The sequence below is a fragment of the Myotis daubentonii genome, chromosome X, assembly GCF_963259705.1.
Source record: "Myotis daubentonii chromosome X, mMyoDau2.1, whole genome shotgun sequence".
In the NCBI taxonomy this organism is placed as follows: Eukaryota; Metazoa; Chordata; class Mammalia; order Chiroptera; family Vespertilionidae; genus Myotis; species Myotis daubentonii.
The window spans coordinates 54,288,674-54,316,657 of record NC_081861.1 but is presented as its reverse complement, the minus strand read 5'-3'; the positions used below and the strand labels follow the sequence as shown (position 1 = coordinate 54,316,657).

Below are 27,984 nucleotides of genomic sequence, written 5' to 3'. Positions count from 1 at the left end.
AAATCATTTGTAACTTTTCTCACTGTGCTTAGATAGGTAGTCAGTGATTGGCCCATTCATTAACCTAAACACCCACAAACCTAGAAAAGAAAACTTGTTCTCCCAGGGTGCTACAAGCCAACTAAACTTGGAAGTCCTTTTCAATGAAGCTTTTTGATCTAGTACTGGACCTTCTTGCTTATTAGTATTGCTTGCCCTGGTAGAAGTGGTGACTGTGATTTGATCACTAACATTCTTGATTGTGATTCAGTTTAACCATTCCCACAGATACAGGTTTTCTGGGCACATCTGATTTCATGGGTCATTTTATAAAGTTAGTCTCAATAACCCCTGTTTTGGAGGATCACTATATCTAAACCTCTGTAGTTCCATATAGTCAAGTGAAGCATTCAGATTTCAAGTGTGACTGCTTTGGGGTGATAAATCTAGTCTCATGGTTTACATTTATTACATTAACCACTTAAATGCTATTCTACTACTTGACTTTTTACCATGTACACACTTCTGAACTCACTGAAGTTTCTACTATTCTTTGGGTAGAAAATGCCAAAAGCTGATCTCTTCTGAGGTTTGAATGGCATTGTATAAGTATATTGTCAAGCTGCAGGATATTTAGCAATTAAAAAGACAATTATAGTGATAGGTAACAGTTTCCACAAATATGAACTTCATAGTGGCATGTGGGTGGGCATGTGGATGGGGTGTGGCAGGCGTGAGAATGCCCTTTTATCTCTTTGACTCATGTATTTTAGGTCTCGCAAGTTCCACAATTTCATGGAAAAATGCACGATAAAAAATTTCCTATTTCGTCCCACTTCTGCTAATATGCTTCATCATCCATTTGTTCAGAATATAAAACATGAAGGACATGTTGTTGAGTCACTGAAGAAACATCTTACTGGAATCATTAAAAAAAGACAGAAAAAAGGTAGAACGTATGATCTTTCATTTCACTGGAATGACTATTTAGATGAAAGTAGAACTTATTCTCTTTTTTTCAGGAAAAATCTCCTTTTTTGAAAATTAGGTTGAAAGTAAAAATTCTGAGGCCCTCAGTACTTAGTTTTTCTACTAGTGTGCCATGTGCACTTAATTCATTATTTCTGGCTGTTACAACTGGCAAAGTGTTCGTATTTACAGACCTTGAAAGCCTCGGGAAGAATTTTGGGATGTGCCAATTTTATTTTTTAACTCCTAACCAAAGAAATAAAGTAAATAAAAAAGCTATATAATAATTGGATTCTTTGGCTGACATTTTAATTAACGCCAATGAGATAAATGGCTTTGTAATTAACCATTTATTGACTTTTAAATTTGAAGTCTGTGTGCCATACAAAGTGTTTTTTATGTTCTAATCTCCAACTATAAAATATAATTAAATGAACTATTTGTACAAATAAAAATAAGCTTCTATATATTAACACCAAAAATGGCAGGATGGATTATTATCAAATCCAGAGGAAACTACTTAGGAAGTTCTACCTTATAGATTGTATGGGAAATTCCAAACTTAATTTGAGGCACCATAGACAAAGTTGAGAGTGGTTATAGAGTGGAAAAGGGGAAACCTGAAAAATATAGCACACATTTTCAAATCAGCTTCATATTTATTTCAATGTAACTTCTTTCATCTACCCTATATAATAAAAGCCTAATATGCTAAGTGTCTGGTCATCTGGTCCTCTGTTTAACCAAGCAAAGCGTAATATGCTAATGATATGCTAAGGCTGCTCAACTACTCTCTATGACATGCACTGACCACAGAGGGCAGACACTCTGACCAGTAGGTTAGCTTGCTGCTGGGGTCCAGCTGATCGAGACTGAGTGAAACGGGCTGGACATGACCTGGAGCCCTCCCGCGGTCCCTCCCTGGCTGCCCAACCTCCCACATCCCTCCCTGCCCTGGTCATGCACCGGTGGGGTCCCTTAGCCTGGCCTGCACCCTCTCACAATCCGGGACCCCTCAGTGGATGTCAGAGAGCCAGTTTCAGCCCAATCCTATAGGCCAGGCCAAGGAACCCTACTAATGCACAAATTTGTGCACCGGGCCTCTAGTATAACTATATGCTATTTCGGAGCAAGAAGCAGCAAGAGTTAATTTATTTAGCCATGGTGGAGAATTCATTGGATGAGCATCACAAAATCCAGACAGTCTCAAATGGGTGCATGAAGACCACACATCTACTTGATTTACTAAATTCCATAGTTTCAAGTTTACCATATTGTTAACTACAGGAAAAGTCACATTCATATGAAGATTATATGGAAGATATAAATATAGTTGCCCTAAACACTTTAACATAGCTTTAAAAAACATATTTTGTTTGGGTCTATATTTCAGTTCAGCACAGCTGACAGGAAAGTAGCTGAACTTTTCAATGCATTATGTATGAAACCCAGAATTTAGATTTTTAAACTTCTCCTTGAAAGGACCTAAAATATTTATCTTCATTTTCAATATTCTTTGAAAGGAACAAAGATGGTGTAGGTCCAAGTTATAAAGTCCTTAAATCTAGAGCACATACCTATAAGCAATGTTCACCAATCATCTAGAGTTTCTCTTGTCCTTTTCTCCCTTTGCCTTTCTCAATTCTTTCTCTTTCAAATTGTAGCAGATTGCTAAATTTTCTTTCTATGACCATAGAAATTAGTCTCTATGGAACAGCTTCACTGCACTGTACTATAAAAGTGGACCCAAGAACCTGGATATTGTCTATATCACAGATGTGATTTGAAGGGTTACCTTCTTGTTGTCCTTTTAAATTCACTCAACATCCTGAGCAATAAAGGGTGAAAGTTGGATAAGCTGGATTACATTAATCTCTGCTGATTGTTATGCATTATTTTTCTTTAATAAAAAGGAATACCTCTGATCTTTGAAAGAGAAGAAGATATTAAGGAGCAGTACACCACACGAAAATTCAGGTGCGTTAGACAAGTTATATATAGAATTTGATGTTAGCAATTCACTTAAGACAGTTAATTTTCAAACTGTTGTATTTGACTCAGAAAAACTTAATCTTTTCTCATACAACAAAAAAAAAATCTATATTTTCAAGAGATATTTATGTGAAAATGTTGAAGAAACTTTTTGATTACCATTAAAAGATTCCTTAATATCTGACAATAGGATGATCAAGTATATTAGTAATACAAACAATAATTTAGACATTACAGGAATGATTTAAAAAGATTTACTAAAACCATCTTTGGTTCAGAAAACATTTATCTTTTAAAATAAAATCATTTCCCCTGAATGGCTTCTCTCCACTGACAATTCTCATTGTATGGCAAATGCTTGTATTTTTATTTCTAGAGGACGTTGTTGTACCCATGAACTTCTGAGACTGCCAACTAGCAGTAGATGCAGACCACTTAGAGTCCTGCATGGAGAACCCTCTCAGCCAAGGTGGTTACCTGATCGAGAAGAGCCACAGGTCCAGGCACTCCAGCATCCACAGGGAGCAACCAAGGTGTTCAAGCCACTACAGGCTCAGAACAATGCACCTACATCTCTACAGGGGCAAGCCCAGCCATCTCAGAGACTACAAGGGGCAGCTCAGGTGTTCATGCCACTACAGGCTCAGATTAAGGCTAAAACATCTAGGCCCCTACAGATGCAGATTAAAACACCTCCACGACTACGGAGGGCAGCCTGGATGCTCATGCCACTACAGGCTCAGGTTAAGGCACCTAGGTCTCTACGTCTACATGCCCAGGTACCCAGAGACCAGAAAAATCAGGCTCAGCCCCAGGCATCAGAAAAGCCACAGGATCTGGATCGAGTCCCAGAAGAATTTCAGGGGCAAAATCAGGTACCTGAACAACAACAAGGGCAAGTTCAAGCCCCTGGACAACAGCAAGGGCAGAACCAGTTACCTGAACAGCAGCTGGAGCAGAATCAAGTACCTGAACAGCCAGAGGTACAGGAACAGGCTGCTGAGCCTACACAGGCAGAGACTGAGGAGGAGGAACTAGAGTCATTACATGTACAAGCCCAGGTGTTCTTGCCTCTACTGTCACAGAACCACCACGTGTTGTTTCCACTACATTTGGATACTCAGGTGCTTATTCCAGTAGAGGGACAAACCGAAGAGTCACCTCAGGCACAGGCCTGGGCACTAGAGCCCCCACAGGACGTTGGCTCAGTTCAAGCACTGATAGAGGGACTATCAAGAAATTTACTTCGAGCACCAAACTCACATAACTCAAAGCCACTTGGTCCACTGCAAACCCTGATGGAAAACCTGTCATCAAACATATTTTATTCGCAACCAGAACAGGCACAGAAGAAGAAAAAATCAAAGGTTTCTAGTCTAAGGCAAGCACTGGCAAAAAGATTATCACCAAAGAAGTTCCGGGCAAAGTTATCACGGAGACCGGAAGAGTTTGAGCTTTTAGATTTACAAGCCTACAGGCGAAGGCGCCAACGCAGATGGGAAGATATCTTTAATCAACACGAGGAAGAATTGAGACAAGTTGCAAGTGTAAGATATTTTGATATTTTTACTTAGTGAAACATGCAGAGAAAATATGCTAGCTCACACTTACGTTTTCCCTCTGTAAAACCAAATGTTCCAGAGAAGATTAGCTAAATAGTTTGTGCTTCAAGTAAATGATCCTGAAATTTCCAGATAATTTTCACTTGAGAAAGAAAAATTTGCTTGAATGATCCAGGCAATTGCTTAATATCCCTGTGGAAATATAGCTTAATTATTAGTTTACTACTTATTATTCCCTTAACCAATAAAGAGACATCATACGTATGCATATTTAAAATTACTAGTTGGATATTTTTTAACTTTATTTTTATTGTTGACACTATTGCACATGTCCTCATCCCCCTACCCATTGCCCACCTCCACCCAGCCCACCTCCCCCCTTCCCTCTGGCCAACACCACATCATTGTCTGTGTCTATGGGTCATGCATTAGTTGGATCTTTCAAATTACTTCCAAAGTTCAAACTTTGCAATAATTATATAACTTTTATTAAGCAATATCACCCCAATAAATTCAATAAAATAATTAAAAAGCTTTCCAATAAAATGTATTAAAAATACACAGCAACAAAAACAAATTAAAAAAACAACAACTTTGGTTTCATTCCTCTAACATCTAAGTCAGTTTATTGCTTTTTCATTCCATGGAGTGATTAACTGTACCATTTAAGTGAATTGCACTAATTGTTTAAGTCAAGCTTAAAATGAGAAGGAAAATCAGTTTCCAAAGGATTTTGTATACAGTTACCATATGTATGACTAATCTCACTAATTTTCCACCAATTTTATATCATTAATTAATGAAGCAGCTGCATTGAATAGGACACATTGTGAATTTGTCTCTGCACTCTTTCAAAATGTGGGACACATTATCTTAATCACTTTACCTTATTTTGGAATAGTCAGAAAACTTTGTTCTTTCAAATTTGTCTTATCTAAGTGGACTAGAGGCCCAGTGCATGAAAATCATGCACTAGGGGGTGGGGGGTTCCCTCAGCCCAGCCTGCACCCTCTCCAATCTGGGACCCCTTGGGGGATGTCCAACTGCCAGTTTAGGCCTGACCACACAGTTGGACATATACCAGATTGCCCTTAACCACTTCTGCCTGCCAGCCTGATTGCCCCTTAATCACTCCCCTGCTGGCCTGATCACCCCCAATTGCCCTCCTCTGCTGGCCCAGTCACCCCCAACTGCCCTCCCCTGCCAACCTGATCGTCCCCAACTGCCCTCCCCTGACAGACTTGTCCCCCTCAACTGCCCTCCCTTGCTGGACATCTTGTGGCAGCCATCTTGTGACTACATGGGGATGGCCATCTTGTGCAAGGGTGTGAGGGTCAATTTGCATATTACCTATTTATTATATAGGATATAATTGGCCAAAGTTGATGAACTCAATGTGACAAATCTGATTTGACAATGAAGGGTTTGTGAGCTTTATAAGCAAATTAATGAGATCAACAATATTAGGAGATCTTTTGTTTTCTAATACTTCAAAGCATGTATTTATGTAAAAGAAATCATTGTGAGGTTCCTAAATTAAACCCTGGTATCATCACCCAATTATTCTAATAATAATTAATGTAGTAATTAAACATGAACATTGTCTGAATGTGTGGTTAAGGGAGTCTTTTGGTTTGTGCCCATTGAGCCAATTTAACAAATGTTATTTCCCTGACGTATTTAACATGAAAAAAATTAGAAGTAGCAAGAGAAGAAAGACCCAAAAGGGGAAATTTAATCCCCCCAAAATGGGAGATAGGAAGAAAAAGAAACCAGATATTAAAAAGAATATATGAGTCCAGAATGGTGATATTTGTCCTGAAATTGGGGCAATGACCAGTTAAAGACAAGTATCACATGATAGCATTCATGTGTGGAATCTAAAGAACAAAATAAACTGATGAACTAAATAGATCCAGAGACATAGAAGCATGGAACAGACTGTTGAATCTCAGAGGGAAGGCAGGGGGGATGGGGGGTGGAAAGAGATTAACTAATGAATTTATATGCATATATGCATAACCCATGGACACAGACGATAGTGTGGTGAAGGCCTGGGGCAAAGGGTGGAAGTGGGCTAGAAGGGGTCAATGGGGGGTGGGGGGAAGGGGACATCTGTAATACTTTCAACACTAAAGATAAATTTAAAACAAACAAAAATAAATAAAATGCTCATGAATATTCTCAATCAGCCCTGAATCTAATGGGTTTCACATTTGTGAAAAAAACTTTTATGCATCCTTGCAAAACTTTTAGTGTTAGTACAATGTACATATTTATTGTAATATAATGTTTTAGATATATATGAGAGAAACCACTCTAAAAATGAAATAAAAATAATAGGTAATAGTTACTAATCTCATGACCCTATGATCTTGTACAGGCATGCCTATCTTTAAGTGTACATTATTGATACTGTAGTCAAAGTCATAGGTCTTTTAAAATACCTGAAAATGTATTAGCACTCAGAGACATATGTAAGTGTTTCAACTCACCAGAAGCAAAGAAAACACATTTTTATTACTCTATTTGAATAGAAGAAATAATATTGACTGGCTTAAATGGGGAAACAGAAACTTTTGTAAACTCCCAGGGCTCAATTAAGGAAAAATATTTGCACTGCTGTATTTCAGAACTTCTGTTGCACAAGAAGACCACACTTTATAGTTATAAATGCATACAAAACATGACAATTTGGGGTTATGTGTTAAGCTTTAGACCAGAGATTATTTTTTAAATTTATTGGGGTGATATTGGTTAATAGGATGATATAGATTTCAAGTATACATTTCTATGATACATGATCTGTATATTGCATTGTGTGCTCACCACAGGTGCACAATCATATCATCTTCCATTACCATATATCTGGTTCCCTTTACCCTTTACTAGCCCCCAACAACTTTCCCTCTGGTAACCACCACACTATTGTCTGCGTCTATGAGTTTCAGTTTTATATCCTACATATGAGTGAAATCATATGGTTCTTAACTTTTTTTTTTACTTACTTACTTTGCTTAGCATAATATTATCAAGGTCCATCCAGTTTGTCACAAATGACATGATTTCATCATTTCTAATGGCTGAGTAGTATTCCATTGTGTATATGTACCATATCTTCTTTATCCAATCATCTATCAAAGGCCACTTTGGTTGTCTTGGTCACTGTGAATAATGGTGCAATCAAGATAAGAATGCATATATCCTTGCGAATCCACAGATTCTTAATCTGGGGCTAATAGGCGAGCTGAAAGCAGTCAGTGGTCCTCCTGAATATATATGGAGACATGTGTGTCTATATACTGTTTTCTATGGATAATCTGTAGCATTCATTAGATTCTGAAAGAGACCCAGAGCCAATAACTAGTATAAACTACTGGTTTAAATCAATTTAAATATTTTTAAATTATTAATTTTTATTATGAATAAATAATCAGGAAGATGGAGTTGTTCCTATAATTTTCATGTTAACAGCAATTAAAATAATTATTTTCCTTTTATTTCAAAAGGACAAAGAAGATGAATCATCAGACAATGATGAAGTATTTCATTCAATTCAGGCTGAAGCCCAAATAGAACCACTGCAGCCATACATACCAAATCCTAAAGGAAATGAGGTAAATTTCTCAATATTAGTTGCTATGACATTAATAAGTGCCTAGAACTGTGGGTCTTAAATGTTTTGGGCTCAGGATCTTTTTATACTCTTAAAAAATTGCAGACCCCCAAAAACGTTTGTGTATGTGATTTGTGACATTCAATATTTAATGTATTATAAATTAAAACAAAAATTAAAATATTTATAATTTATTTAAAAACAAAACTAAGAAACAATTTTTTATTTTAAATATTTAAACATTTTATTTAAATTGCAATCATTCTTATTTACTCATTTAATTTATTTTTTAGTAAACTGAACACCTCTTGTATAACAGGTACTTCAATGTGTTGAAGAGAGGATAGCTGAAATTTGTGGGAAGGTGTGATTATAAAAACGAAGAGTTCACAATCTAGTGAGAGAGAGTTAGTTATGCAAATAGCTAGAATATGAGACATACAGTAATGTATCCATACATAGAACTATGGGTACACAGAACTATGAACTGGTTTCATTCCAATCTAGTTTCATTTCAACCTGGTTTAAAAGAATAAATAAGAGCCAGCCAAGCAAAATGGCAAGGCATTTTAGGCAGCTAATGGAAATTCTAAGAGATGCTGTGTTTGGGGGAACCATGAGTACATCTGTGTGGTAAAACCAAAGGGAATCTTAGGATGTCACGGATCTTAGAAGGAAGATGACGAGAAAATATGACCTGACCAGAAAGTGAAGGAGGTAACAGGACATAATCCTATAAAAAATGGGAAATATTGGCAGTTTTTACGTAGAGGAGCACCATATAACAATTGGATCTTAGAAAGATAACTAAGAAACAATTTTTATTGAGAAATATGTTGTTTACGTAAAAGTATATGAATAAAAGCTGGTTTCTCACATAAAGGTAGTTTGAAAGGGAAAATTTTTATAGCTTTTTCAGATAATTGTGGATATTCTTTGATAATACACAAACACTGGAAAAGTGGAATTTAAAATCATATTAATTAAATTTTGTATATTTGGTAACATTAAAATCTATTGGTCTCTTATATACTATGAATAGATGTTTTATTCATGCAGGATTTTGTAACTTTATGTATTGTTCAGTTGGAAAATATTGGTTCACTGTTTATCTAGATCTTCCCAAATGTTTGCACATTATGTTTTATTATACAGCATCAACACACAGCACTTGTTAGTATCACCATTACTTTCATCATAAACATTATTGAGTGTTGATAAACTATAAAGTGCATGGTGACAGATAGGAGTTTACATTTTTAGTTTTCATTGAATGCTCAATTTTATTATTGCTAACAAATAACATTAGATGTTTTTCCTTGAGTAGACAGGTTTATTTCACTTATTTTAAATAAAATGCCAGCTACATACCCAAGTTGAATAATCATAGTTTGTCTTGTCAGTCATTCTTTTAATTAAAAATACTGCCTATAAAATTTGATTGTTCAGCTTATAACATTAATAACTGCCATGAATAAGTGCCTAGGATAGTAGTTCTTAAAGTATTTGGCCTTAGGATCTCTTTTCCTATATAATAAAGAGGTAATATTAACCCTCACACTGTCATGCCGTCACAAGATGGCTGCTCCCACAATAGAGGCAGGGTTCCTATAACACAAAATGGCTGCACACACAGCAGAGGCAGGGTTCTTGTAACAAGCAATCAGCAGGGACCTGAGGCTGCATGGCACCGGGCTGGGCCGGGGGACCTCAGGCCATGGTCCCTGCCTGGCAGGGCTTGATGGTGGATCTCATGCCGTGGCCCCCACCCAACAGGGTTTGACGGGGGACCTCAGGTCACACCCCCTGCCTGGTGGGGCTTGACAGGGGACCTCGAAGTGTGCCCCCTGCCCCGGCCCAGGCCTGGGGACCTCAGGCCGCACCCCCACCTGGCGGGGCTTGACGGGGGACCTCAGGCCGTGTCCCCTGCCATGCGGGACTTGACAGGGGAACTCAGGCCATGCCCCCCACCCAAGTGCCAGGTCGGAGGACCTGAGGGTGCACCAGGGACCCTGAGGCTGCATCCCCCACCCAGAGGGGTTTGATGGGGCACCTGAGGCTGCTACCCCTGCCTGGTGCCAGGCCATGGGACCTGAGGCTGCACCCCCTGCCCAGTGGGGCTTGACAAGGGTGGGGCCGACTGGGTCTGGGTCATCACACAATTTCAAGGTGCATGCGGGTGGGCGGGGACTTGACTCTGGGTCCCATGGCATGCCCCAGACTCTGTCAGAAGGAAGATTTTCATATACATTTTACTAATTTTCTTTCATCTCTGATGCTTCTATTATATAGAAAGGGCAAATAGCAATATTAAAATATTTCCTCTAATTAATTCCCTTTTAATGTGCACAAATTTCATGCACTGGGCCATTACTTTAAATATAAAATAATTTAATTTTTCTTTCTGTTTTCTTTTTTAATGAATTTATTAGGGCAATATTGCTTAATAAAATTATACATGTTTCAGGTATACAATCCCACAATACATCACCTGCATATTGTGTGTTCACTACTCCAAGTTAAATCTCCTTTTATCACCATTTATCCTCCCTTAACCTCCCCTTTCTTCTACCTCCCCACCCTTCTTTCCAGTGGTAATCACCATACTGTTGTCTGTGTCTGTGAGTCTTTCATTTTTCCTTGGCTTAATACCTTCACCCTTCTCACCCAACTATACATATATTTTTCCTTGATCATCTCTGTTCTGGGATGTAGCTTATGACAAGGTCTGGTTCATCTAATTTGTGGTTTATTTTCTTACACTTTGGGGAATAATTAAGTCCTGGTGTCCAGGTTGGCTTTTGTTTTCGCAGCTATATTAATAGCTGTATAGCACATGGTATTTCTGAGGCTCAAGTTGCAATTTAAATTCATGTGCAGACAAAATAGTATCATCATAGCTAACATTTCTAACAGCTACCCATCTATAAATTTCTTAATTACTAAGGATCATTAATTAGGTGGATGGGTGAAAACTCAAAACTTCTTGCTTACTAATAGTGGCCCATAAGTTTCATTGTTGTTCTTAATCAGCACAAAGGCCCCAGATTACTATATTTATTGATTCAGAATGCTTCACAGTAGTCTACTCTTACATTTTTCATGGTCAATTATCCTTTTTAAATATGTGGGTGTTTTTTTTTTTTCTGATAGTAAGAGTCCTCTGAAGTGAGTATTGTTTTATAAATACTTACTAAACACAGGCAGAAGAAACATAAGCTGGATTGTACTATTTAGTTACAAGCAGCAATATATCTCCCTCTCTACCTTATAAAATGAGGATTTTACTCTTATTCCTAGATAATAATTATTACCTTTAACATAACACCCAAGGAAAGAAATATAATGAGCTGTGTATGATTGGTTTGTCTTAGTATATGCTATTCCTACTAATCATTTTCTTCTCCCCATTTTACAGACCAAATATAGCCAATTCATATTAAACATTAGCCTTTATTATTTTTGGCCTTTATCTCTTCTATGTAATGTTGGCCTCTGTTTTACTAATGTCAATAAACTCTCTGAAATCAGCTTCATGAATCAAGAGGCCTAGCCTGAGTCAATATGATTCCAGCTATCAGAATTGAATGTCGAAAAAGTCAGTCAGATGCTTATTCTGCATACTGCCAGATAGATGGTTGTATTTGGAAAAACTCATTAGCAAAACATATGAACAACTGACATTTTTTTTTTATTTCCTATCGATCTGTCTGTGGTAGTGAAAAGACAAACTTGGTAAGTTAGTACACAGAGAAAAAAAATAGTTTAGTAAGGTTAGGACAGTTTCTAGAAACTATAGAATGATTTTTATCAGCATGAAAATGCCAGATTTTTTCACATTGTAACACTTGAATTTTCCTTTCTAAAGAATCTAGTCTGACTGCCTTTTTGAACGGGGTAGCTAAAAACTATTTTGAGTATAAAGCCAGTGATATAAAACTAAATGAAATAAAGACACTACAAAGGAAGAAACTTACAGGCCAATATCCCTGATGAACACAGATGCTAAAATCCCCAACAAAATATTAGCAAATCAGATCCAGCAATATATTAAAAAGATCATACATCATGATCAAGTAGGATTTATTCTGGGGATGCAAGGCTGGTACAAGATTCACAAATCAATAAATGTGATGCATCACATAAACAAAGTGAAAGATAAAAATCACATGATCATATCAATAGATGCAGAAAAAGCATTCAACAAGATCAAGCACCCTTTTTTTAAAAATAAAAATAAAAACTCTCAGCAAAGTGGAAATAGAGGCCAGATATGACAAACCTATAGCCAACATAATACTCAATGGGCAAAAACTAAAAGAATTTCCCTTAGGAACAGGAACAACACAAGGATGTCTGCTTTCACCACTCTTATTCAACATAGTAATGGAAGTCCTAACCATAGCAATCAAGCAAGAAGAAGAAATAAAGGGTATCCAAATTGGAAAGGAGGAAGTAAACCTGTCATTATTTGCAGATGACATGATAATGTATGTAGAAAACCCTAAAGACTCTACCAGGAAACTACTAGATTTAATAAATGAATTCAGCAAGGTGGCAAGATACAAAATCAGCATTTTGAAATTGAATGCACTTTTATACACCAACAATGAATTCTCAGAATGAGAAACTAAACAGACAACCCCATTTACCATTGCAACAACAACAGCAAAATAAGATACCTAGGAATAAACTCAGCCAAGGAGGTAAAATACCTGTACTTGGAAAACTATAGCACATTGAAAAAAGAAACAAAGGATGATACAAACAAATGGAAGCATATACCATGTTCATGGATTGAAATGTCCATACTACCCAAAACAATCTATAGATTCAATGCAATCCCTATTAAACTACCAGTAGCATAATTCACAGAACTAGGACAAATACTCCAAAAATGTATGTGGAATAATAAAAGACCCTGAATAGCTTCAGCAATTTTGAGACAGAAGAACAAAGTTGGAGGTATCACAATACTGGATATAAAACTATAATAGGAAGCCATTGTAATCAAAATAGCCTGGTACTGGCACAAGAATAAGCTTATAGATCAAGGGAACAGCAGAGAGACCCCAGAACTTGACCCACACCATTATGGCCAATTAATATTTGACAAAGGAGGCAAGAACATAAAATGGAGTAAAGACAGACTTTTCAACAAATGGTATTGGGAAAATTGGACAGATACATGCAAAAAGATTAAACTAGACCACCAACTTACACCAGACACAATAATAAACTCAAAATGGATAAAAGACTTAAATTTAAGCCAGGAAACAAAAAAAATCCTAGAAGAAAACATAAACAGTAAAATCTCAGATATCTCACATAGCAGAATATTTGCTGATACATCTTCTTGGGCAAGATAAACAAAGGAAAAAAATAAATAAATGGGACTACATCTTTTATGCACCATAAAAGAAACCACCATCAAAATGAAAAGGGAGCCCACTGTAAGGGAGAACATATTTGCCAATGATATATCTGGTAAGGGATTAATCTCCAAAACATACAAAATACTCATACAACTCTGCAAAAGGAAAACAAAAAATCCAATTAAAAAATGGGCAGGGAACCTGAATAGACACTTCTCCAAAGAGGACATACATATAGCCAAGAGACATATAGAAAAATGCTCAAAGTCACTAATCATCAGAGAAATAGAAATTAAAACCACAATTAGATATCACTACTACACACCTATCAGAATGGCTGCCATCAATAAATTAATAAACAACAAGCACTGGTGAGGCTGTGAAAAAAAGGGAACACTATTACACGGTTGGTGGGAATGCAGACTGGTGCAGCCATTATGGAAAGCAATATAGAGTTTCCTCAAAAACTGAAAAATGAAACTTCCATTTGACCCAGCAATCCCACTTCTGGGAATATGTCCTAAAAACCCAAAACACCAATCAGAAAGAATACCTGGTATATGCACCCCCATGTTCATAGCAGCGTTATTTACAATAGCTAAGATTTCAAAATAGCCCAAATGCCTATTAGTAGATGAGAATAGATAAAAAAACAACTTTAGGACATTTACACAATGGGATAATATGCATCTATAAAAAACAGGGATCTCTTACCTTTTGGGACAGCATGTCTGGATCTGGAGACTATTATACTAAATGAAATAAGCCAAACTGAGGAGGACAAATAAATATCACATGATCTCACTTATATATGAAATCTAATGAACAAAATGAATTGACCAACAAAATAAGACCTGAAGCATGGAGGCATGAGACAGACTGACATACCTCGATGTATGGGTGGGTGAACAAGGAGAGATAAACCAAAGAATTTATAATACTTACTAGGGGCCCAGTGCATGAATCCATGCACCTTGAAAGGAACTGTGGGCTGCGAGGCTGAGGTGGGCACAGGGGCGGGTCTCAGCCCATCCTCCGCACCCCTGCCCGGCCCCTCCCACCACGGCCCCCAGTCCCCTGTCTGCCTGTAGCCCCACTTCCGCTGCCACCTCTCCCACTCACTGAAGGTGCTGGCCCTGCTCACACCCACTGACTCTGACAGCACGGTGCGATTGGGACCAGCACCAGCAGCAGGTGCAAGTGAGGCTGTTGTCATTGGCGGGTGCGAGCATTGCCTACTGTCCCTATCGCCCTTCAGGAGCAGGGGGAGGTGGAGAAGCCCTCAGGGGTGATCAGGGCTGCACCTCCATTAGCACCTACTGACAGCGCTGAGCTATCCGGACTGATGCCAGGTGCTGGCAACTGGTGCGAGTGGCAGCTCTAGTGCTGGCAGCGGGTGTGAGTGGGACCATCACTGGCAGTGGGTGCAAGAGGTGGCTGCCAGCCCTGATTGCCCCTCAGGAGCAGGGGGTGTGGAGAAGCCCTGAGGGGCGATTGGATCGGCAGCCACTGTTTGCACCCACTGACAGAGCTGAGCAATCCGGACCAGTGCCGGGCACCAGGGGCTGGCAGCCAGTCTTAGCAGCAGCTCCAGCACAAGCAGCGGGTGTGAACAGGGCTGGCACCGGCAGCAGGTGCAAGTGCCAGGTGGAACCGTGGCACACAGGAGCAAAGAATATTCAGTAACCACCAGAGGCTCACCCCAATGACAGAGACCGGTGCCCCACCTTGGTCTGGCGCCCCTGCTCACCTGCTCTGCCATCCCACCACAGCCAATCCATGCTATGTTCTGCGCTCTGCCACCTGCTGCCAATGCCCACTATGTTCTGCACCGGCCCCCTGGTGGGCAACGCACATCATAGTGACTGGTTGTTCAATTGTTTGGTTGTTCTGGGTTGTTCCACCGTTCAGTGTATTTGAATGTTAGCCTTTTATTATATAGGAGGATTTGGAGCTATCATCAGAAATTATGGTTAAGCAGTTCTAATGTTATAAATAATTTTGAAAATACAATCTATTTATAAAAATTAGATTTTATAAGTTGGATTTTTAAGAAAATATCTCTATATGAAGAAAGGTATTTTTCCATAAATTAAACTCAAAAGTATTTATGATAGAGAATTCTATCAAAGTATTGCATTGTGTTTTTAAGGTCCAAGAAAGATGTACTTCTGTGCCTTATAACCGGGATCATGCACACCACGTCATGTTCTCTTCAAGGTATGTGTCTCTGATATTTTTACTCACTATTTACTATCACATGGAAAATTAAAGCTTATCTATTTGACACTAAGTTCTGTGTTAAGTTAAAACTAAAATATCAATAATAACATCATCATCAATGGTCCATATTTAAAACCTTAATTTCAATCATCCATTACCTAGATATTTCACATTTGGATGTATGCCCTCTTAGTGTCATTTAGTTTGATAGTTAGTTGGTAAGATCCCCAATTTAATAAAAGTAACAACAATGAATTCTTTGACAGCTTTCAATTGGTAATTTATAATAAAACTAGAGGCCCGGTACACAAAAATTTGTGCACTCAGGGGGGGAAGGGGGGTCCCTCAGCCCGGCCTGTGCCCTCTCGCAGTCTGGGACCCCTCGGGAGATAACGACCTGCTGGCTTAGGCCTGCTCCTGGGTGGCAGAGGGCAGGCCCAATCCCTAGGTGCAGCCCCTGGTCAGGGTCAGAGCAGGGCTGATTGGGTAGTTGGGGCGCCGCCCCCTGTCATGCACAGAGCAGGGCGGATTGGGAGGTTGTGATGCCACCCTCAGTCAGGCTCAGGGTAGGGCGGAATGGGGGGTTGGGGCACCGCCCCCTGTCACACTCAAGGCAGGGTCGATGGGGAGGTTGCGGCGCCACCCCCTGTCACGCACAGAGCAGGGCCAATCAGGGGGGTTGGGGCTCCATACCCTGTCATGCACAGAGCAGGGTCGATCAGGGGGTTGGGGATCTCCCCCCTGTCACACACAGAACAGGGCCCATCAGGGGGTTGGGGAGCTCCCCCCTGTCACACACAGAGCAGGGTGGATCAGGGGGTTGGGGCGCCACACCCTGTCACACTCAGGGCAGTGCCAATGGGGAGGTTATGGCTCTACCTGGTCACACACAGAGCAGGGCCCGGTGGGGACCTTGGGGCACTGCCCTATCACCCACAGAGCAGGGCCGATCAGGGGGTTGGGGCGCTGCCACTGTCACACTCAGAGCAGGGCCGATGGGGAGGTTATGGCTCTACCCCGTCACACACAGAGCAGGGCCCATGGAGGGGGTGGGGGGGGGAGTTGGGCACTGCACCCTGTCACACACAGAGCAGGGCCGATCAGGGGGTTGGGGCGCTGCACCCTGTCACACACAGAGCTGCAGGGCAATCAGGGGGTTGGGGAGCTCCCCCCTATCAGGCACTGAGCAGGGCTGATCAGGGGATTGGGGCACCTTCCCCTGTCACAAACAGAGCAGGGCGGATAGGGAGGTTGTGGCCCTGCCCCCTGTCACACACAAAGCCGCAGGGCAATCAGGGGGTTTGAGTGCTGCCCTCTGTCACGCTGATCCAGGTGCCGGGAGGCCTCTTGGCTCTGCTGATCCCAGTGCTGGGAGGCATATTACCCTTTTACTATATAGGATAGAGGCCTGGTGCATGGGTGGGGGCCGGCTGGTTTGCCCTGAAGGGCATCCTGGATCAGGGTGTGGGTCCCCACTTGGGTGCCTGGCCAGCCTCGATGAGAGGATGATGGCTGTTTGCAGCTGGTCACACACCCTTCAGGGGGGGTTTCCCCACTGGGGTGCCTGGCCAGTCTGGGTGAGGGGCTGAGGGCTGTTTTCAGGCTGGCAGGTGACTGAAGCTCCCAACCATTCCTTTTTTTCTTTTTCTTTTTATTCTGGGCCAGCTTTAGCTCTGAGGCTTGGCTCCAGCTCTTAGGCCTCCGCTGCTGAAAGCAGGTATATGGTTTGTTTGTGTTCTATAATGGAAATACTGTTTCAACTCCAGCTCTGAGATCCCGGCTGGCTGAAAGCAGGTTTCTGGGGTTTTGTTTAGCTTCTATATTTGTAACAATGTTTCAAACTGCAAGCTCAGAGGCCGGGAGCGGCAGGCGGGGAACGTTGGAGTCCTCTGTCACTGAAGCAAGCGAGCCTCATGTTCGCTTCAAGCTGCCTGGCTGCCAGCTGCCATCTTGGCTGGCAGGTAATTTGCATATCACCCTGATTAGCCAATGGGAAGGGTAGCAGACATACAGCTAATTACCATGTTTCTCTTTTATTAGATAGGACAAGTATAATTTAATTTGTATCATATACTTCAATTACAAATTTTATTATGTACTACGTGATAAAACATACATATAAATAATCCCTAACCTCAGAAGCTAATGACACAGAATGTGCAAGCCTGAAATGATCTATAGGGAAAAATCAAATCTAAAACTCAACATTATATCAGTGATAGTTTGTACCAGTCACAGAAATTCTTATCTCTGTAATATTGGTGAAATTTCAATAATTTTCAAATTTCATGTTTCATATTTTACATGTTGTGTGCAATGTGTTATATTTGGAAGCTAAATTTAAATGAAAATGTTCCATTAAAATCATACCCCCTCCAACTCCAATTTATGGGAACAACTTAGCCTATATTCATTTACTCAGTCATTCAGTAAATATTGAGCACTGACTATATTCAAGATACTGGATCACATGCCCAGATGGCATAGAGTTGATAGTGTATAGTTTGCATATTCCTACCATGTTATACTTTAAAAGTCAATATATTTATGTCCTTAGATTTTATGTGTAGAAATCTTGGAAAATTTAAAACCTAGATTGGGAATGTTCTCTTTCTCTGTATTCAATGAATGAATTGTCATGGTCTTTCTGGCCACAAAGAGGGGAAGAAACCACTTTAGTTTTGTGTATCTTTTTTTAGTATCATGGGGTATGACTTTAATAAAATTATATATATTTCTGTTAACTGGAATTGGTTGACCATGTGACAAAATAAATTTTGAAATTATGGATAACAAATGTATTAATTTTAAGTATGCTTAAATTTCTAAAATTGATTTAAATGAAACTTCAGTCTTTCCTGAAAGTTTGGTTTATAGAAAAACTTGTCTGTCCCAATCTTAAATTAATAACTATAGTCTTTCCTATGCAGAAATTCCAAAGCAACTATAAAATTTAGCAGCACTGGTTCCAAAAATCTTTCTAAATACTCTCTGAATTTGAATAGTTAATATTAAAGTGTTCTATCTGTGTCCATCCATCTATCTATCTATAACGGGAAGTGGACATTAAAAATCGTGGATTTAAAGCATTTTAAATCAGGATGATAATAGTGGAATATTTTACATTAAAACATGCATATATTAGCCATTTTATCATGTTGAAATCCTCACATACTCTACACTAAAAAGTTATATTTATTGATGTATTACTTTATTAATGTCTGAACACTTGCTTAAATAAATTTTATAGGAATTTTTAGAAGTAAATATGATATGTAGAAGAAACACATGACTATATGGGAACATTTTTTATATTTTGGAAATTGTTTCTTTGTTAAAGATAAAATAGCACGTTTGGGGGAAAGTGGAAATTGGAAAATATAAGGTCTACTTCTTCCTAATTTGGTATATGCCCATATACTTAAACAAAACTTTTTGTTGGCCCTAACATTGCATTGTACATATTAGGAAATAAAACATACTTTTCTGTCTTTTCATTAGTGTTCCTCAGTGGTCTCTTTTGGAACAAGTTCAGAAGCCCATTGACACCAGACAAAGAAGTTTGCAAAATCCTCAAAATTGCCCAGCAACATCAGGTGATTCAAAGCACAAACTGTAAAAACATAGCTAATGATTCACAATTTTGGTTGTTTGATAGTGACATATTAGAAAAGAAAATTGATTTTTCAAAAGTTTCTTCTTTCAGTTGAATAGTAGCTATGGATGTGTCTAGGGAGCCGGAGTGTGTTTAGTTTCTATAATATATGGGAAATATATGGGAAAGTTACTTGGGAGAGGCCTCTCCAATAAGCTTATTTTGATAGGCTGTCTTTAGTATATGGAAATATTAGATGAAGTAGTTGTGAGCATGTGTTTATTCCTACCACCTTTTTTGAAATAAAGAAATCTTGCCTTAAGCCCCAAAGCAGTCTGAACCGTGATTAGTAGGTGAAGGGAATGGGTGGCAACTGTGTAGATAATAGCTAAAGTTCTTTTCAGCTCTAAAATTCTAAAATTCTATGTGTGCTACATAGAACATTTTAAGTTCCCATGGGATAGCATACTTCAACATGTAGGAAAGGAGAACACATACTATAAATTTGCCTCAAAATCTCAAACACTTGCCTAATATTCCTACTTAGCCTAATAACACACCAAGAGACTTGAGAGAAAATGGTTTCCTGCAGAAAGATAGGAAACTGCAAATATACAACAGTGTCAGAAGATGGAGACACAAATTGTAGGGTGTGTTCAGCATAATATTCTCAAAAGTTACCAGTGTATGCAAATACATGTTTTCTGGAGTTGCAGTACCAATACTTTGGCTATATATGCCAATGCTGCAAATAAAAGTGGGATAGTACTATTTATCTTTAAAATCAAGTGCACAAAAAACAATAAACAGGGACCCGAGTGTCCCCTTAGTGAAGCTTTTTCAAAGTTCACTCACGCATACTACCACTGGATTTAAATCACAGGTGTGGATTACTATACCACAAATCTTCATCTCAAAAATCCAGACTTCCAATCCAAATAAATTTGAATTTTAAATAGAAATACTTACACAACAAGTTTGAGCTGTGCATTGTTATAGCAACTAACTACATGTGGCTGTTAAAATTAAAACCTAAATGAAAAGAAAATTATGTTAAAAAGTCAACCCCATAGGCACACTCTGCATATTTCAAATGCTCAATAGCCATGTATGTCTAGTGGCTACTGTATAGGACAGTACAGATACAGAACATTACTATTGCTAAAGAAAGTTCTATTGCACAGCACCACTATATAAAGATTCCCAGCTTTATAAAAAGGTCTAAGTTTTGTCTCTTTTCAGTTGTTCACTTCTCACCTATATAGAAATACTTAAGGCTATATCCTTTAGTGGAAATGGCATGATAATGATTGCAATCAACTCTCTTCTTGAGAGTTTGGTCTAATCTATCATCTTCTAATATGCTGTTGGGCTCTTTTTGTACTGGTTATTCTGGGAGGCCAGTGATACCACATAGCTCTTCCTGTTTTTAATATATTCTTTCTCTTAATAGAACTGTCTACCAGTCTTACTGTGCACCTTCTTACACAGATAGAAATGCTTAGCAAGTGTAGCCTTAATATTGATAACAGAATACACATGTATCTGTATAATTTTGTTAACCAGTGTCACCCCAATTAATTAAATAAACAGGAAATAAAGAATAGCCATGTAGTTCTACAGGCAGTGCAAACCTTGAGCCTGTCTCTGTTACTTAAAACAGAACAAAGAATCCTAGCCCCATGAGAATTTATCAGGTGATATTTCCTGAATGAAAAGTTACTTGAAAAATACTAAGGGATAGAACAGTTACACTATAAAAATGAAGGCAATTGCTGGGATCACCACTGTTACTAATGCCTTTTTGACATTCCACAGAATCTTCCAAGGAAGAGAGTCCAGTGACTAGGAGAAGGTCACAGTCATCACCTCCTTATTCTACAATTGATCAGAAGTTGCTGGTTGATATCCATGTAGGTTTCCATCTTAACTCATAATACATTTATGTTTGTTCTTTTTCATTTTAAATTTCTTTTGACTTATTTTTATCTTTACTTGAGGGAAAGGTTAAAGTGTTTAGTGTTTAAGTTAATCTTTTAAAGACTTCTATTGATATGTGAGTATGCACAAGATGAAATCTAGAAATTAAACTTGAAATGGAAGAACATTTAATTGATCAACAAATAGCAAGTGCTGGTGAGGATGTAGAAAAAGGGAATGCTTTTAGTGTACTGTTGATGGGAATGTAAACTGGTGCAGCCACTATGGAAAGCAGTATGGAGTTACCTAAAAAATTAAAAATGGAACTGCCTTTTACCCAGGGATCCCATTTCTGGGAATATACCCTCAGAATCCTGAATACCAATCAGAAAGAATATATATGCACCCCTATGTTCATAGCAGCGTTATTTACAGTAGCTAAGATCTGGAAACAGCCTAAGTGCCTATCAGTACATGAGTGGATAAAAAAGTCATGGTACCTTCACACAATGGAATACTATGTAGCTATTAAAAAGAAAGATCTCTTATCTTTTGAGATAGCATGGAAGAACCTGGAGAGTTTTATGCTAAGCGAAATAAGCCAGTCAAAGAAAGACAAATATTACATGATTTCACTTATATGTGGAATCTAATGAATATAATAAACTGACAAACAAAATAGTACAATAGATATGGAAGCATGGAACAGAGTGAAAGATCTCAGACAGAAAGGGGGTGGGAAGAGATAAACCAAAAAACTTATATGAATATATGCATTGCCCATGGTCACAACAATAGTGCAGTAAAGGACTGGGGTGGGGCAGGAACTGGATGGAGGAAGGCAATGGGAGAAAGTAGAGGGGGCAGCTGTAATACTTCAATATAAAGATTAAAATATTTTATTTTCACATTCTTGTGTCAGAACATATTCAAGAGAAGATTATTAAAAGAACTATTTTTAGAAACTAATCTCAAATTAAGGAGTAGAGACTAGCTGCTCAATTTTTGTCTCATCATTTCTTGGATGATCAGGCAATGTATAAAAAGTAAAGAAAAGGAAAATTCCCTCCAACTGCATACATAAAAAGTCTTCCAATTCTTTGTGTAGTGTGCTTTTAGATCATTACGTTTTACTTTTGTAATTACTCCTACCACACACACACACGCACATCATTTGTAGCTCATTCAAAAGTTGCTTATATGATACATCACATACTTAAATGTGGATTTATATTAATATGCTTAAAAGTATTTGAGTTACTTTAAGACAACCTGTGTTGTATAAAACTAGAGCTTGAAAATTAACATATCAATTTTAATAAGTATGTATTAATCCCAATGTCAGAGAATAAAACAAAAGGAAAAAAAACATACTCTATCTTCTATAGTGCATCAAATAATCTGTTTTACTCTCTAGCACCAAAACCTAATGTTTATTCTTCAGAAGACAAGTAAGGGTAATTTCAAAAGTGAGTAAATTTTTTCTCGTGTCATCCAGAAAGGTCATTAATGATCACAGCTTAGGTTTGGGTTTTGTCATCTCATCATTACAAAAATGTTGGTTTTGTCTTCATTTCAATTGAAAATATATTTTTTTAAAGTATTGTCAGCTTGGATATGTTTCAATGTAGACGAAAATGCAAGGATACTAGAAACTACATTAACCTTTCTTATGCACACAGGTTCCAGATGGATTTAAAGTAGGAAAAATATCACCCCCCGTTTATTTGACAAATGAATGGGTAGGCTATAATGCACTCTCTGAAATCTTCCGGAATGATTGGTTAACTCCTGCACCTTTCATTCAGCCACCTGAAGAAGATGGTGATTATGTTGAACTCTATGATGCTGGTATTGATACTGATGGTGATGATAATGATTCTAATGATGTGTATGAAGATACTTATGAGCATGATAAGATACTTATGAGCAATGATGCCTTGGATAACCATGTTGGTCAGGCTAATGATGTTGGTGAAGACCAAGATGATGATGGCAATGATGAAGGTGTTGATGACAAAGGCAATAATCATGATGATGCTCCTAGTTGGCCAAGGTTGTTTTTTTTTTCTGGATTACTTGCATTATCTATATTTTACAATTTCAAAAATATTTGCATCTTTGGTTTACTTGCAAAATTTATTGCTAAGTGAGTGAAGGAATTGCACTTGCATATGGGTAAATGTTGATTTTTTAATAATATATTATAATTATTCAATGAAAACACTTAATTTTTATTTTATACTGTATTTTATTAATATTCAAGTATTAGATTCTTTAATTTTTATAAACAAAAACCTCATTTACTTATTTTTTCTGTTCATTTCCTTTTTATTGAATTTATGGGGTGACACTGGTTAACAAAATCATACAGGTTTCTGGTGCAAAATTCCACAACACATCATCTGCACAGTACACTGTATTGTGTATTCACCACCCCAAGTCATCTGTTAACATTAATGTTACTGAAACATCCTGCCCTGTGAAACTGCAATAAGTATGAGAAATGAGGATGACAAATTTAGTAGTGTGTTCATTTAAAGCTATAAGATGAAGCCCTAGTATTTTCAAACAAAATATCTAAATTTGCTTTAAGATGAATAAAAATTTGACTTTCACTCATATTTTCAGGCTGAAACTTACTAACATGGCATTATTGGAATGCTGAAAAATGTTATAACTAAATTCAGTATTTGTTAAATTTTATCTATTTATAAAATAGCTGCCCAAAGTGATAATATTTAGTGAAATAGTGTTTTTGGCATTCCACCAGTTATTTTTCTGTATGCTTTTAGTTCCTTGCTCCTGCTCTAAATAGCCACTGTGTTCTTATTTACATATGCTCATGGCTTGTATTCAAACATATCTCAAAGAATAGTAGTTACTATAATATATTTTTATATTTGTATAAAAATAATTAACAGTGGAAGAATTATTTTCTTTATAATATTGAAATCCATATCTTGTTTTGGTTCAATTTTAATTTTATTGGGGGATATATATGACAGAAGAGGCATTTTTTTTCTTTTTTGATAACTAAAATTCTACCAGGAATTCCAGTGCCAAATAAATTTGCCTTTAGAGTTATAATAGGTACATGTTTAGGATGCCTGTTATGCAAAAGATTATTGAGGCATTTTGTTAAGCTTGGTTTTGTTAGCAGCTAATTAAATTACTATCTTAGCTTAATTAAATCTATATTACTTCCCTTCTGCTGCTATAGAATGGGATTCTATAGCAGAGCAATGATACACATGTTAGAAAAACAAGGCACATGTTCACATTAGCATAAATTATATATATTGCAAGAAGAATTATTCAAATATGTTGTGATTGAGTCAAGAGTATGGGCTTGATCATTCATGTGGCTGTGAATTTGCTAATACAGAAAATAGTCTATTATTTTAAAAAATATACATTCTTACTACCAACCTAACATATGCTCTTAATACAGGATTAAAGTTATCTTCCATCTGCCATCCAAATACAGCTAGGGAACTAACGGTGGCTATGGTGTTAATTCAGTATATAAGATTGAAAGGACATAAGGACATATTTCTTATCTATATATTACCAATATTCACATAGAGCAAAAATGTGCCTAGAGATAGTACCTATGTATGCAACACATTTTAATTCAGTTTAATTTGCTGACTTTCAGACATGTTTTTGTTGGGTTGCTTTCCCCTGATCATTAATTGAATCTTGTTATCAGGTCAAGCTATGGCAGAGGTGCAAGCTGGAAGCAAAATGGTAGAGTTGATGATAATGGAGGAGAAGGTACCTGCAGCAGCTATGGAAGCCAGAGAACCAGTAGAAGCCATTTAAGATATGCAGCCAGTGGGGACAATACAGCTATGGGAGATCACGAAGATAAAGCCAATATAGGAAGTGGGAGAAGAGGCATGGAGGGCAATGGAGGTAGGGGAGTCCATGAAACCAATGAAGAGAGTGAAGTCTTTGAACTCAGTGAAGGAGAAAGTTGTTCAGAGACAGATGATCCAGGTTTGGAGAGACCAACATCCCAGGACAATGAACATCAACAAGAGGTAATTCACCATTTGAAAAGGAGAATAAATTACTCTCCTTGTGAATGTGTTTCTTCATGTGATATGTCACATTTTCAGCCATTCCATATATATTTTAAACTTCAGAGCAAAGCCTTAAACATTTTTAATTATAGCTGTAGGTGGATCTTTGATTCTTCTAATTTGGATGATTCCTATTTATTTTCATGAACAAGAATATCTGCTTTATTTGCCTTTATTACTCAGATCACATGCTTGTTTTAACACATACTTTTTTTATAGGAAGCTTTTATTTTGGTAAAATATGCATAACAAGTTTTTCCATTTTAACTATTTTAAGTATAGAATTCAGTAAAATTAAGTACATTCACAATGTTGTACAACTATCACTACTAGTCATTACGGCCCTAGGAGATGTATTGGTGAAGAAATTGTATTGGCATATGTCTGAGATTTGGTTGCCTTTGGATTCCTCTAGTATTTTTATGGTTTCCCATCTTACATTTAAGTCCTTTATCTATTTTGAGTTTATTTTTGTATATGGTGTAAGTTGGTGGTCTAGTTTCATTTTTTTTTGCATGTATCTGTCCAATTTTCCCAGCACCATTTATTGAAGAGACTGTCTTAACTCCATTGTATGTTCTTGCCTCCTTTGTCAAATATTAATTGAGTATATTCGTTCAGGTCAATTTCAGGGCTCTCTATTCTATTCCATTGATCTATATGTCTGTTCTTGTGCCAGTACCAGGCAGTTTTGAGAATAGTGGCTTTGTAATACAGCTTGATATCTGGTATTGAGATCCCACCTACTTTGTTCTTCTTTCTCAGGATTGCTGCAGCTATTCGGGGTCTTTTTTTTTATCCCAGATGAATTTTTGGAGAGTTCGTTTTAGGTATATGAAATATGCCATTGGTATTTTAATGGGAAGTGCGTTGAATTTATAGATTGCTTTGGGTAGTATGGACATTTTAATGATGTTGATTCTACCAATCCATAAACATGGTTTGTTCTTCCATCTGCTTATGTCTTCCTCTATCTCTTTTTTCAACATCCTGTAGTTTTCTGAGTAGAGGTCTTTTACCTCTTCAGTTAGGTTTATTCCCAGGTATCTTAATTTTTTTTGGTGTGATGGTAAATAGGATTACCTTTTTAGTCTCTCTTTCTATAAGTTCACTATTGGTGTATAGAAATGCCATAGATTTCTTGGTGTTAATTTTGTATCCTGCTACATTGCCGAATTAATTTATTAATTCTAGTAGTTTTTTGATGGAGTCTTTAGGGTTTTTTATGCACAATATCAGGTCATCTGCGAATAAGGACAGTTTTACTTCTTCTTTTCCAATTTGGATCCCTTTCATTTCTTCTTCTGTTCTAATCGCAATGGCTAATACTTCCAGTACTGTGTCAAACAGGAGTGGTGAGAGTGGCATCCCTGTCTTGTTCCTGCTCTTAGGGGAAATGGTTTTAGTTTTTTCCCAATGAGTATGATGTTGGTTGTGGGTTTGTCATATATGACTTTTATTATGTTGAGGTATGATACTTCCATTCCCACCTTGCTGAGAGTTTTTATCAAAAATGGCTGTTGGATTTTGCCAAATGCTTTTACTACATCAATGGATATGACTATGTGTGTTTTTTTTCCTCTCAATTTGGTTATGTGATGTATCACATTTATTGATTTGCAGATATTGTACCATCCTTGCATCCCTGGGATAAATCTTACTTGGCCATGGTGTATGATCTTTCTGATGTGCTGCTGGATCCGATTTCCTAGGATTTTGTTGAGGATTTTGGCATCTATGTTCATGAGGAATATTGGCCTGTAATTCACGTTCATTGTGTTGTCTTTATCTGGTTCTGGTATGAGGGTGATGCTGGCTTCATAGAATGAGCTTGGAAGTGTTCCTTCCCCTTGAATTTTTTGGAATAGTCTGAGGAGGATAGCTTTTAGTTCTTCCTTGAATGTTTGGTAAAACTCCCCTGTGAAGCCATCTGGCCCCGGGCTTTTGTTTGCTGGAAGCTTTTTGATGACTGCTTCAATTTCTTCCATAGTTATTGGCCTATTGAGATTTTTAGATTCGTCCTGATTTTTTAGAAGGTTGTATTTTTCTAGGAATTTGTCAGTTTCCTTCAGGTTGTCTAGTTTGTTGGAGTAGAGATGTCCAGCAGAGTACCTAGTACATAGTAAAAATTTCACAAATGTTAGGTTTCTAAATTTTATAGTTAGAGACTTCAAGCTCCTTGAATTTATCCTGTGATATAAATTATCTCAACATAACTTGTGTCTCTCTTTCAGATGAAATTGTTGGGTTCCTCTGGCAAATGTGCATTTTATATAGGTGCAGAATTATAGACATTAACAAATTTTGCATTCTGATTTTCAAATGAACCCCAGGAATATTGTATTTCTCTCACCATTAAGTTCCTAATAAAATCAAAATTAATTTTTCATCTTTTAGGAATCAGTTGGCAGAAGTGGGACCTCAAACACCATTGCCTCAACACCTGATAATGAGAATGACAGTATAGACATATCAGAAGCATCAACAGAATCAGGTTTTTCTGCCAGTCACTCATCTCCTTTCAACATTTCTGGGAGTGCTGCAAATACTGAGTTTGCCAATTCCATTTGTAAGTGTGTTTAATCTCCAAACGCTGATGTCTTTTCACATATTAAATACAGGGTTTGGCCACTAGTTCAGGATTTGAAATGAATTAAATCAT

The 27,984-nt window shown here is 37.7% G+C and overlaps 1 protein-coding gene across 1 annotated transcript in view; it reads left to right on the top strand.

Annotated features, from left to right (window-relative positions):
* Positions 1 to 27,984, top strand: part of NRK (Nik related kinase) — a 165,683-nt gene that overhangs the window by 112,453 nt on the left and 25,246 nt on the right. The window contains exons 11-20 of the mRNA XM_059679219.1: positions 753 to 928; positions 2,862 to 2,925; positions 3,317 to 4,487; positions 8,012 to 8,119; positions 15,646 to 15,713; positions 19,218 to 19,312; positions 21,130 to 21,224; positions 22,914 to 23,287; positions 24,947 to 25,280; positions 27,720 to 27,891. Coding sequence (XP_059535202.1) covers positions 753 to 928; positions 2,862 to 2,925; positions 3,317 to 4,487; positions 8,012 to 8,119; positions 15,646 to 15,713; positions 19,218 to 19,312; positions 21,130 to 21,224; positions 22,914 to 23,287; positions 24,947 to 25,280; positions 27,720 to 27,891 — 2,657 coding nt within the window. The remainder of the gene's footprint in view (positions 1 to 752; positions 929 to 2,861; positions 2,926 to 3,316; positions 4,488 to 8,011; positions 8,120 to 15,645; positions 15,714 to 19,217; positions 19,313 to 21,129; positions 21,225 to 22,913; positions 23,288 to 24,946; positions 25,281 to 27,719; positions 27,892 to 27,984) is intronic.